We start from the raw sequence: 13118 nt of genomic DNA on the forward strand, positions 1-13118 counted from the left end.
TGAAAAACTTTTGACTTTTATATAGTTTTAAAATATCATGTAAATTTTGATGCTTTTACATGGATCATTGACAATGAATCCCTCAAATTTCCTTCAAACAAGAAACATTTATATGAAAGTACGATTTTAGAGCATTTTCCTGTTTTTTATGTTTTTATCAGGGAATACAATAGTTTAAAATGTATCGAAAAATACTATAAAAGTTATTATTATTTTTACAAATGATTAAAATTGTTTACTCGTAGCTAAACACTTTTTAAGAATATATTTTCAAAACAAAGTAGGGGTGAAGAACAAAATTACTTGATGAAAGAACATTTAACGCTTGGTGTTAGGCACAAAACTATACGCAATGGGCCCAGCATGGCCAGGTGGTTAGGGCGTTCGACTCGCAATCTGAGGGTCGCGGGTTTGAATCCCCGTCACACCAAACATGCTCGCCCTTTCAGCCGCGGGGGCTGAATAAAGTGACGATCAATCCCACTATTCGGTGGTTAAAAGAGTAGCCCAAAAGTTGGCGGTGGGTGGTGATGACTAGCTGCCTTCCCTCTAGTCTTACACTGCTAAATTAGGGACGGCTAGCGCAGATAGCCCTCGTGTAGCTTTGCGCGAAATTAAAAAAAAACAAAACAAACAAACAAACTATACGCAATGTGCTATCTATGCTGAGTCCACCACGGGTATCAAAATCTTCAGAGTGCATCACTGGAGGCGAACATTTAATAAGGAAGTATTTTCTCGAAAACCATCGTTGTCAGTAACACTGTTGACTGATACGGAATTTTTAATTTCCAGAGCTCATTAGTACCTTCTAATTTGGCCAGTTTACTCATTGGTTTGAAGATAACATCCTAGAAAGCGAACAAACACACTAGAACCTTCGTATTTACACTTCATGCTCGGTCACCCTTACTTTTATATCTTATTTTATCACTTAATGATCGTTTGACTGACATTTCTTTCTCTTAGATCCAATCAGACGGATATATCCCTACGTATTTTACTTTACTTAGTGTTGTTGTTGGTTCCTTAACCCCTCGCTTCAAATAGGAATGGATATATTCCGCTTTCCCATAAAATGAAATGAAAAAACATACATGAACTATTACGTTAGACTATAATCTAATCTAAATTTTAACTCTACCATTTTGCTATAGCGTATATTTTACAGTTAAGTGTTTTCAAACAAGCTAAACCTTGACTTATAAAAAGGCATATAAAAAGGTAATTTTATTATTGATAACGAGAAGTTACCTCTTAGAAATATCAGTCAGAGGCGATCTACGTGAGCCGAGAGCTGAAATAAGAAAATCGGGACACTTGTTTGTTGCGTGCCCCAATGAAAGCCTATAAATTTCCCTGTTCTTTGAGCGATTTTGAAATATTCCAAACCGTATAAGTTATTTCGATAGGCTTGAACACAGAGTTCAATAAGACGTGCGTGACACTTCCATAGTAACTTTCTACGTTCGATACTTTTTTTTTTCACTACTTATATTCATTCTCCTTTCTTAATCTTCAAAAGTAAAAAAATACAATCAAACACGTGGGTCGTGTTGGCATTTTAGACAGAATTAACAGATAGGTAGAAAATAATGTAAATAGCAAAAGATATGTTCAGATAGATTACACAGCACAATTTCTGTTTAGAAACTAATTTCAGTGTCATTCAATTAACAACTTCAGTACACATTACAAGTAATCTGTTTTGAACTAGCATACGCGTTTCTAATCTGTTATTTTTCTACCTGGATAAATAATGCTTACCTATTACATATATTGGAACCCAAACATGGCCTGGTTAGCGTATAGGACTAGAGATAAGAAGTCATCGGGTTTAGATTTTCGTACTTTTAGTTGTAGATGCATTATAAGAGTGACAGTTAATTCCACTATTCGGTTAAGAGTAACCGACTGGTTGCCTTCCTTCTAGTCTGTGGTTCAAAATCATGATGGGTTTAACCCATCAAAATCATGATGGGTCTCCAGCGTAGCAGTTTAACCCATCAAAATTATCATGGGTCTCCAACATGGCAGTTTAACCCATCAAAATTATCATGGGTCTCCAGCGTAGCAGTTTAACCCATCAAAATTATCATGGGTCTCCAACATGGCAGCTTAACCCATCAAAATTATCATGGGTCTCCAACATGGCAGTTTAACCCATCAAAATCATGATGGGTTTCCAGCGTGACAGTTTAACCCATTCTGTGCATATAGTATCGCTCAGGTGAAAGATTTTCAGCGTGTTGAAAAAGAAACTTTATTTAAAGGCTCTTCTCTTGAAAATTACCCATTTTCTTCTTTACTATACAAAAAGTGTAATTTAGATTTAGCTAAGATTGTTTGATTCATAACATAGTTTTCTCTTCCAAATCACTCAGTTGTTTTAACTCCAGAATAAAAATCAAGTGGGCCAGATTTATGTGACTTTGTGTTTCAGTTTCAACAAGTATTACACCGACTGTTTTCTGTTTGTTTGTTCTTGTTTTTCATGCTACTCATAGGACGTTCTAAAGAACGAAGACCTCGACCTCGATAACATGTTCGTGGCTTCTCTAGTGGCAGACTTGATTAAGGTAAAACAATTTTGCTGTATTCTAAATATTTCTATTTACACCTATGATGCTCGATTCTCAAGATGTATCTTGGTTTTTGTTTATTGTAAGGTCATCTGTCAGCATCCCTCGTATATGGCATTTAAATAAATCTTCAGAATATTAGGCAACCAGCATGACAAAGAATCTCGGTAATATTTTCTTCACGTCAAACCGTTAAATCATAGTAAAATTGAACAACAAAGAAAGCTCTTAAATTGTAAGAAATGAGTTATTTGTGACAAGAGAAAAAATTAGTTATTATTGAAGTATATTCTACACTTATGTGAGGTATTCATAGTGATGAACATAATAACATTTTTATGTAAGTGTAGAAATATAGTAGTGACATGCATCATACTTCAAGTATAACATGTACTTGACGTATTAACACCTTCTAAGATAACTCTTTTAATCATGATAGAAAAACTGTTTTCTGTAGGGTATGATTTATCTTCACGAGTCTGACGTCGTTTCTCATGGAAAGTTAAAATCCTCAAACTGTCTCGTGGACAGTAGATGGGTTCTTCAGATAGCGGACTATGGACTACATGAGCTAAAACAAGGACAAGAAATTCCCTTTGGCAAGGATTTAAAATACCAGAGAGGTAAGTTCTACAATACTTTTACGTCAGATCACATGAATTACTGTTAAGAAGGAAAGGATTTCAATCATTACAACAGTGTAAAACACGAAAAGGTTAACTTCAGAACTACCATTCGGATTTACATGGATCCCACCTGTTTTTGAAATATATTTTCCAAATTGCTTATGCCTTCATGACTTTGTTGATTGTAGGGTTTCTAGTAACGTATGAATCACTCATTAAATTAAATATAAAGATTATCAATGTTGCAATTAATCCAGTTAATTACTGTTGGGTTTCGTGTACATTTTACCTAAAAAAAATAAGTGATTTTACCCAACTTTTTTGTCAGTTCCTTAAACTGAGTGTTATAACAGGCAACAACATTAAATTACTTGATATAATGCAATACGAGTCTTCACCTGTAGTGAACAATACGAAAGTGAGTCGGTAATTTAAGAATTAATATTAGTCATATACAATTTATTTTGAATATGTCTTATAATGCAGGTAGCTATTACTTTCACTGTTAGCGTTTAGTAATTCTACCTCTAATCATCCCTTGTAACAGGGTTACTATGGAAATCACCGGAGCTGCTCAGGATGATGAATCCTCCACCCAGAGGAACCCAAAAAGGAGACGTGTACTCATTCGCTATCATTCTTTACGAAATTATTAGTCGGAAGGGACCCTGGGGACCCGAAGCTCCGCCCGGCAAATGTATGTGTAATATCATATTAACTCTTATTGCAGTTTAGAGATTTTATTTTTATTTTATTATGGTATACGCATAAGAACATTATATTTATTTTTAGAACCACAATTTTAGTTGAATTACGTTACCTCATAAAGAACAGTAAGATTGATTCTCTCTTTCATTTTTCAATTTTGAATGTTTTTCTTACCGTTGATTTAAGATTATATTAATAAATGTCTTAGCGCGAACAAAAATAGCGCTAGCTGTAAAAAACAATAGGATTTCTTGTAATGCTTTATGCCTATCCACTTTAATTTACATCAATGTGCCTATCTCATGACCAACCGAACGGTAAGATAGTTCAAAAGAGGATACTCTAGCTTAAATTTAAGATATCTCCCCCAAAAATAAATATGCTTGGGTTTGATGATATTTTTTGGTAAGGTAGGCATAAATATTTTAACTTTATGAAATCCTATTTTTGATGTCGTTTATTTCTTGTTAGAAGTTGGTTATTACCTTTTTTATCAGATAATTGCATGTTTTTCTTTTTCCAAACATTAGAGGCATTAGCGGTGTTAAAATGCTAACATTTATTATTAGTTATCATCGAAAGGGTCACGAATCCTCATCATTACGGCGGTCATATTTTCCGTCCTCCTATCGACGAACTTATAGGATGCAATGACTATATACTAAGGTGTATGCAAGAATGCTGGGACGAGGACCCAGATGCAAGACCGGATTTCCGGTTAATAAACCAAAAATTGAGAGACATGCAGGCTGGACTGTGAGTGTCATACTTTGAATTTAGTAACTTATACTTTTATAGATTATGTTGAAACCTTGAATCAAATTATTTGCATCTTACCTACACTTGTTATGTTATGGTTCTGGGTTTTTTGTTGCTGTTGTTTTTTCCAATATGACTCTCTAGTTATTCATAGTAAAATATTTATTCCCTTTTATGTGTATTGTGTTCAAAAGATCTGTTAGGATGACTGTTCAATCTAACACATTAAGCTATAAAAACTGCATTTAAAACAGGTTTCTCTTCTTCGTTATGAAAGTTTTTAAATGAATGAACCGTATTCTTTCATCCGTTTGTTTGTTGTTGTTGTTTTTTTGCGTTTTCTTTTTCGTAATATCTTTAGAACTAAAGGTGAGACCTTAAGAATTTATATTTTTTTTGTTTTTTAATGAAAGTAAATTATGGCTCTAAAAAATTCCAGAAATAAAAACCACAACAAGATATGTATATCAGGATTTTGAAAACAACGATTTGGATATTTTGAATTATTTCATCAATCAGTTTTAAATTTTGTTATATTATGCGAAACTTGTGTTGCAAGTAAAATATCATAATCTGAAAAAACGTACACAGAGTTTCAGTGTTTCATAGAGACACTTCACATGAACTATATTGAGTTCCAGTGTTTCATAGAGACACTTCACATGAACTATATGGAGTTCCAGTGTTTCATAGAGACAATTCACATGAACTATATGGAGTTCCAGTGTTTCGTACAGGCACTTCACATTAACTGTATGGAGTTCCAGTGTTTCGTACAGACACTTCACATAAACTGTATGGAGTTCCAGTATTTCGTACAGACACTTCACATGAACTGTATGGAGTTCCAGTGCTTCGTACAGACACTTCACATGAACTGTATCGAGTTCCAGTGTATCATACAGACACTTCATATGAACTGTATCGAGTTCCAGTGTTTCATACAAACACTTCACATGAACCGTATCGAGTTTCAGTGTTTCATGCAAGCACTTCACATGAACTGTGTAGAGATTCAGTGTTTCATACAGACACTTCATATAAACAATATTTTAAACACATACTGTGATTCTTTATTTACAATTTAATTGGCCTGTTTGTATGTTAGTGTGAAGAAACCGTGTTTTTTATATTATCGTAATGAACACAAAATAAGTAAATAAAATTCCACAGTTCATTTTTTATTCAAATCATATAAATATAATTTAATATCCTAAATATGATCTTTAAAGAATGTTTATTTAAAATTATTAACATAATAATTGTTGTAAGCAAAAAAGAAAAGAAAGACATAAATTGGTGCATATCTCTTACAGTTTCGTTTTATTAGTGATATAATACACAATTCCTACAAAATTCAGTTGTATCCTTGACATTAAATATTACCACATTTCTAGTGAATCTTGAGAAGGTTTACACGGATGCGTATAATTTTTAGAATGTCGTTCGCTGCCGTAAATTTAACTCTGTGGAAAAAATATCAGATATTTATTATGTCCATGTTCAGATTTAGATTTGATGAATAAGTGGCATATATTATATACTGATTATGTCTATAGACATATTTATATTTAGTTTCTAATGATGAATACATACCATGTATTAAGTATTGATCATGTCCATATACATATTTAGATTAGTTTATCATCAGTTAATAATTACTTTATTATACATAGTTAGATTACATCTCTATTGATGAATCCACATGTTAACTAATGACGTATTTTTGTCAAAACCCACCTTATCTATAAGCAGGGCGTGTATTTACTTTGTGTTAAATTGCAGTCTCATAGATTTGAAATCTTGAGCTCTGGAGTTTCTTTACAACACTCTGATTCTGTTGTTTAGTGGCTTTATATTTCATGAGCTATTGTATATGAGCAGTATTGATTACATTATATTTATTATATAAACATCTTCTATTGAGGATATGACTTGCCTTGCTAGTTACTTATTTATGTATTTTTTATCGTGGATTGTACTTTATTTAAAACTTACTTAATTTTATTTAAAATGTATTTATATCTATGATATATAAAAGGGAATACAAAATACCATAATGGTAGTTAGTACGCACTTGTCTAATAAAGATATATTTAGTGGATTAAAAATATAATTTGTTTTTACACTTTTACGATTACCTTGTCATTGAATACATTTTCTGTTTAAGAATATATTTATACCTGTAAATTATAAAAGTAAAACAAAATGTGAGCATCGTATTAAGTTTTCATTTTTGTTATTAACAATAGCATTACTTAACTAAGCAAGAAAGGAAAACATGACATGCTCTTTCAATGTTACATTGTTTAGCCCGGCATTGTCAGGTGGTTAGGGCGCTTCATTCGCAATTTGAGGTTCGCGGGTTTGAATCCCCATCACGCCAAACATGCTCTCCCTTTTTGCCGTGGTGGCGTTATAATGTGACGGTCAATCCCACTATTCGTTGATAAAAGAGTAGCCAAAGCGTTGGCTATGGGTGTTGATGACTAGCTGCCTTCCCTCTAGCTTTTCACTTCTAAATTATGGACGGCTAGCGCAGATAGCCCTCGTGTTGCTTTGCGCGGAATTAATAAACTTTACCTTGTTTTTCGTCCCCGTTATGAAGAAATCTGTATACAAACTATTTTTTATTTTCACACTTGGTTGTCATTATAAGCAAAAAAATTTTAAACTCTTAATTAACTATGTTTTTATTTAGTTCATATGATGATCCATTAGCAAAGCGATGCTAAATAGTATTTGCCTAATCCTTAGTTTTATCTTTCTCTTCAGTAAAAACAACATTTTTGACAATATGATTGCAATTATGGAGAAATACGCCTATAATCTAGAGGGTCTTGTTCAAGAGAGAACCAACCAGCTGATGGAAGAGAAAAAAAAGACCGAAAATTTACTTCTCCGAATGCTACCAAAGTGGGTATTGGTGGAAATAAATAACAGATACAAAACAGAAAGACTGATAATTACTGACTGTCCAAGAGCTTATCTATTTCTGAATTTTCAGTTAGCTAGGAATTTTCGTCTAATGAATTGTTCAAGTTCTAAAATAAATCGTTCCAAGGGTTTATTATAAAATGACGAGATTATAAGGTATTGACGCCGATTGAATTCCGCTTGTTTTTCTTGAATATTTTATCATTGTAAAGCCCCCCAGTGGTACAGCGGTATGTCTGCGGACTTACAACGCTAGAATCCGGGTTTCGATACCGGTGGTGGGCAGAACACAGATAGCCCTTGTGTAGCTTTGTGCATAATTAAAAAACGAAAATCAAACAAACAATCATTGTAAAATACTGGTAAATTTCTTTTAACAAAATAAAAAATCCCAAATGAATCTGTTTCTTGATAATGGCAAACATTATCTTTATATCTCGTATAATATCTTGACAGTTATTTATTAATTTTTTCTCAGGAAATGCGATTTATAGAGATGATTTAGAATCTCTTTCAAAGCTCTGATTTTCTTAGAGAATCAACTCCTACGAAAATTTATTTGAGAAAAACTTACCACAGGATTTGTGCGTTATTGATAGATTTTAACTTGTTTCATTACTTTAAAAAAAAAGAGAATTCTTTCTTCCACAGTTTAGTTGTTGTTACTTACTTTTGGAGATTAATTCCTTTTATTCAAATTTCCACAAACCTACATCTTATAATATGTAGTTATATTGTCTGTTATAGTTTTTTTACAAGATATTTATTGCGTAGGCAAATAGTTTAAATAACTACTAACATTGACAAATCGCATACAGAAAAAAATAGGTTAAAAAAGACCAAGTCTCTTTTACAAACTCATTCCTTGTTCGACTAATTGCTCGACTATAGAAAACCATAAGGATATTTTCCTTCTCTATTCAAATTCTTATTTAGTATTTAACACGCGAATACATACAAAAAATGTAGCAATCGAACGTCAAAACTTAAAATATTTCACTAGTTAGAATATAAGATAAACGTCTGTAAAACGTAGGTAAACAAAATGAACTATTGTTTGTTTGTTTTTTTACTTTTTCTTAACTCGTAACTTAATGCATGTTTTTTTCTGTCTTAAGCCCAAAATCGGAAAACGTTTTTAAGAAGTCTTCGTAGAATAGAAGAATAATATAATTTTCCCTTTATAACTTTAACAAAATTAGTTTGTTTTTGGTTAAAAGAAGTAAATCAAGGTATTGTACACCATTATAAAACACTGTAGTATAACTTGTTTCTTAAAACCACGGTCTGCAGATTATTATGGTATAAATTATGTACTGAGTTCTGAAGCATACTGCGTATCGTTGTAATAACATTTATTTCCTCCATCTCTACACGTTTTGGGCATTATGTTATATATCATTTCTCCAAACAAATTTGCCATAAAATATTGTGGTTTAATTTATTTCCTCAACTTTCACATTCTATCGAATATTATATGTTCTTCTTTCTTCAAAATTTACATTATATAGGACATTGTTTTATAGCTTATGACCACAATTTCTGCATTTTAAAAAACTTGAAATAAATTATTTCCTCTGTCTATGCATTCTAAAGGGCTCTGTGATATATACTATTTCCACAAACTATTATTTTTAGGATATTTAGGAATACGTTATTTCGTTAATTTCTATATTCCAAAAGACAATGGTATGTAAACGACTTCCTCAAAGTTTACGTTCTTCAGGAGATTGTCGCATAAGTAATTTCCTTAGTCTTCAACTTGTATAGGGCATGATAGTAAAACTTGTTTACTTAAAACCCACTATCTGTAAACCTTTGTGACATAATCGTATCTCATTGTGTACGTTCTTTAGAGCATTATGTTGTTTTATCAGTCTACAAATTTAGTAGAATGTTATGTACGAGTTATTTCTTCAGAGTCTAAGTTTCGGATGTAATAATAGAGTAAGTTTTTATTATTTCTCTTTAGGCCAGTAGCAGAGCAATTAAAACGTGGAGAGCCAGTCGAAGCCGAGAGCTTTGACTGTGTCACAATCTACTTCAGTGACATAGTTGGATTTACAGAACTCTCAGCTGTCAGTACACCATTACAGGTGAGAAATTTAAACGGGTGACAATTGCTAATAAACAGGTTTGTTTTATTTTGGATGTTGTTAAATACAAAGCTACACAATGGGCTATTTGTGTTGTGCCCACCATGTGTATCGTTATACGCCTTCAGACGTACCGCTGAGCCACTGGGAGGAGGGGCTACACATATTCTTCTGGTTTAGTGCCACAGATACATTTAAATAGACTATAATACTGATTTTAACTATATTGCTTAGTCGCTAGGATGAGATCTAAGATATCAAATGAGCGAATAAACATACTTGATCAACTTTATTCTAATATCCAGATGTCTAAGCTTACAGGTAAACAGTTGTGATGCATTTATAATACTTTCGAGGTTAGTTATATTATTTATGTTACTGACTTTACTTTTTTAGTAACAGGAGAGAAAAAGATTCAGATGTTTAATGTTACCCGATTGCGATATCATGGATCTCTGATACTTCTATTGATGTATGCTGATGTGTATCGTGTAGAATATTTGTATATATAATCGGTAAATGACTATACATCAAAATCAAACAATACATGTATATGTTTGTCTGATGTGTGATTGATTTATCGATGTCATTCAGGGATTATGATTCTGATCCATCTGTAATGTCTGATCGTTTGATCAGTGGTTATTCACGTAACATATCTCCCATCGATCTCTGACATCTGACCCTTTAATGTTCAGTATATTAATGTTATCCATGTAGTAGTGCGTTCCTCTATCTTTCATCTAATTGCAATATCTGCTTGTTTGGTTCATGTTATACCGTTGTTATCCAGAAAGTACACCCTTTTTCTGTTTTCGTAATGTTTGCATGAACAATACAGTTATTTGAGATTTGAAATTGATATATTTTTTCACCGATTATATCTAGGTGGTTGACCTGCTAAACGATCTCTACACCTGTTTTGACTCTATCATCGGACACTATGACGTGTACAAGGTCGAAACTATTGGCGATGCTTACATGGTCGTCAGCGGGCTACCACTAAGGAATGGAGACAATCACGCTGGAGAAATAGCTTCTATGGCACTCCATCTTTTAGGAGCGATTCAAAACTTTGAGATCAGGCATAAACCAGGAGAAAGATTGAAACTTAGGATTGGAGTCCATTCTGGTAAAGTTTGTTATTTTTTCACTTTTTTTACACATTTATACCATCCATTTTAATCGGATTTCTATTATATAAAAAAGAAACCTAGCTAAATTAATAAAGATATCGAAATATCTTAACAAACTAAACATAGTAAGATATACTAATAAGGTATCAAGTAATAGAAAACAACTGTTCTATAAGGACAAAATAATTCATTTTGAAAGTACTACTATATATATACCTTGTGTGTGATATTTTGCTGGAATAAATGGCTATACTTTATGCTGTACACTCTGATGATATTGTTACTCGGGTCGTCAGACCTCTTGACTTCGTAGATTAACTCGTCTTCCAAACGGCATTATGTAATTATGTAAGTTACTAAATGAAAAATAAATAAATGATCATTTTAAATTGCATATACAACTAATTCATTTGGAATAATTGACATGGTGTAAGCTATAAAGTTTAGCTAAACAAAAAATAATTAAAAGGGCGTAGCAAGTTATTAATCTCAAAATAACCATAATTTCAAGAAGGTCTGGCAATAGACAATCTCCATCTCTGTTACAGGCCTACATCTAAGAAAGATGTAACGATAAAATTGTTCTATTACTCAAAAAAGTTAAACTTAAACAATAATTCAATGCTACAACAATGGCCTATTAACAGATTTTAAATTTTCTTTAAGTTTGTCACAAAGATTATATAGTTGAACATTTTTTTTATAGAAATTGCGTATGACTGTCGTTTAAGATAGAAACATTCTTGTGTTTGAGAAAATACCTTTGCCAAATCGAATGCTTACGACACGTCTGTGTCAATCTTAGAACATAGAATTAGAATGATAATAATATTTCTATTACATAACAACGCAAGATATTTTAAAATGTGTAAGGAGAAACAATATAGATGTTTCTGTATAGCATTGTTGTTCAGTTGACTCTATTGTGTTTCTTATGTTTCTGCTAAGTTTTAGCTGAGACGTTCTGATAGTGATAGGCTGATGCTCGCTTGATGAACTAATCTTTTTTTTTATGGTGTGTTATATGTCCGTAGTGAGTTTTTCTTTTTGGAACGTGAATACTGGTTAGTAAGCCTATGGTCTAAAGTTGATTTGGGAATTAAAAATAAATGAATGAGCTACTGGTTAATATAAAATATCTTTTTTTTTATCTGTGTCAAAGCCACCTCAGTTCCTTTTAAATCTTCCAGATATGGTACTGGTTGTGTTGCATTTAAAATTAGATGTAATTTGCAAAAAAAAAATGTAGTTTTAATTTTTTTCTCAGCTCCAGACGATTTATTCAAATATTGCATATAATTCTCTCTCTTTAGGTCCGTGTGTAGCAGGCGTAGTAGGACTCAAAATGCCTCGATATTGTCTGTTCGGTGATACAGTTAATACATCTTCCCGCATGGAGTCCACAGGCAAAGGTTGTTTTATATACCCATGAAAACTGTTTAATTTACTTACTAGCAGGGAAATGAGACACCCCTCCCCTGTTGAATAAATTAGGATAGAAATAGTACTAGTATGATATTAGTAATACGTTTAGTATTATTAAAGATAAGGCTGATAGTACCAACCCTTAAGGAAGAAACAGTAATTAATTATGCTTGTTACAAGACATTAGTATCAGGTCTCATGTCTTATGACAAGCATAATTAATTAATTATAATCATGCTGAACCAGCTTGTAAAAGGCGTTCACACCATAACAATTGTTACTGTAAGAAATAGTAATTATAGTAGTCGTATGTGTAATTCTACTAAGTATATTCCCAAAAATACAAGTTATCGTATTTGATTATTTTGACATTAGTAATAGTTTGTTGTAGTACTAGTATAATTTTAACATTAGTAGTAGCTTCAGTAGTAAAAGAACTCGTATAATTAGTCAAAATAGTACTAAGAATACAAGTTGTAGTATTAATTAGTTATAATGCTGTAACAGGTAACTGTTAAAGAACGAATTATAGAAACAGCAATTGCAGTGTCAGTAATGTAATAGATATTGTTCTAGTTGTAATATGTAGTATGATTATTAGTTGTAATCTATTGTTACGACAGCAAAAGTCACGTGACGCTGCTGGCGCGTTTGGCGCTGGTAGCGTGCGTGATGTTTCTCGAATGATCGGGGAAATCCGAGATGCCCTCTATGTTAGTATATAAGCCTGGCAGAGAAAGCCAGCAGATAAATGAATGAAGAGAGAGCAGTAATACTTTGAGTTCCGTGTAATTTATGATTATGTTAGTTTCGAGCGAGTGAGCCGTAAAGTGTGTGTGTTTTGCACTC

At 32.5% G+C, this 13118-nt stretch overlaps 1 protein-coding gene across 1 annotated transcript in view; it reads left to right on the forward strand.

Moving 5' to 3' along the window:
* LOC106466571 (guanylate cyclase 32E-like) overlaps positions 1-13118 on the forward strand; it is a 63125-nt gene that overhangs the window by 45692 nt on the left and 4315 nt on the right. Inside the window, exons 12-19 of the mRNA XM_022394604.1 lie at positions 2508-2579; positions 3040-3205; positions 3756-3905; positions 4486-4672; positions 7451-7591; positions 9585-9708; positions 10597-10840; positions 12158-12256. Of these exons, the coding sequence (XP_022250312.1) occupies positions 2508-2579; positions 3040-3205; positions 3756-3905; positions 4486-4672; positions 7451-7591; positions 9585-9708; positions 10597-10840; positions 12158-12256 (1183 nt within the window). The remainder of the gene's footprint in view (positions 1-2507; positions 2580-3039; positions 3206-3755; positions 3906-4485; positions 4673-7450; positions 7592-9584; positions 9709-10596; positions 10841-12157; positions 12257-13118) is intronic.

Source organism: Limulus polyphemus, unplaced genomic scaffold (genome assembly GCF_000517525.1).
Source record: "Limulus polyphemus unplaced genomic scaffold, Limulus_polyphemus-2.1.2 Scaffold2306, whole genome shotgun sequence".
Taxonomy (NCBI): domain Eukaryota; kingdom Metazoa; phylum Arthropoda; class Merostomata; order Xiphosura; family Limulidae; genus Limulus; species Limulus polyphemus.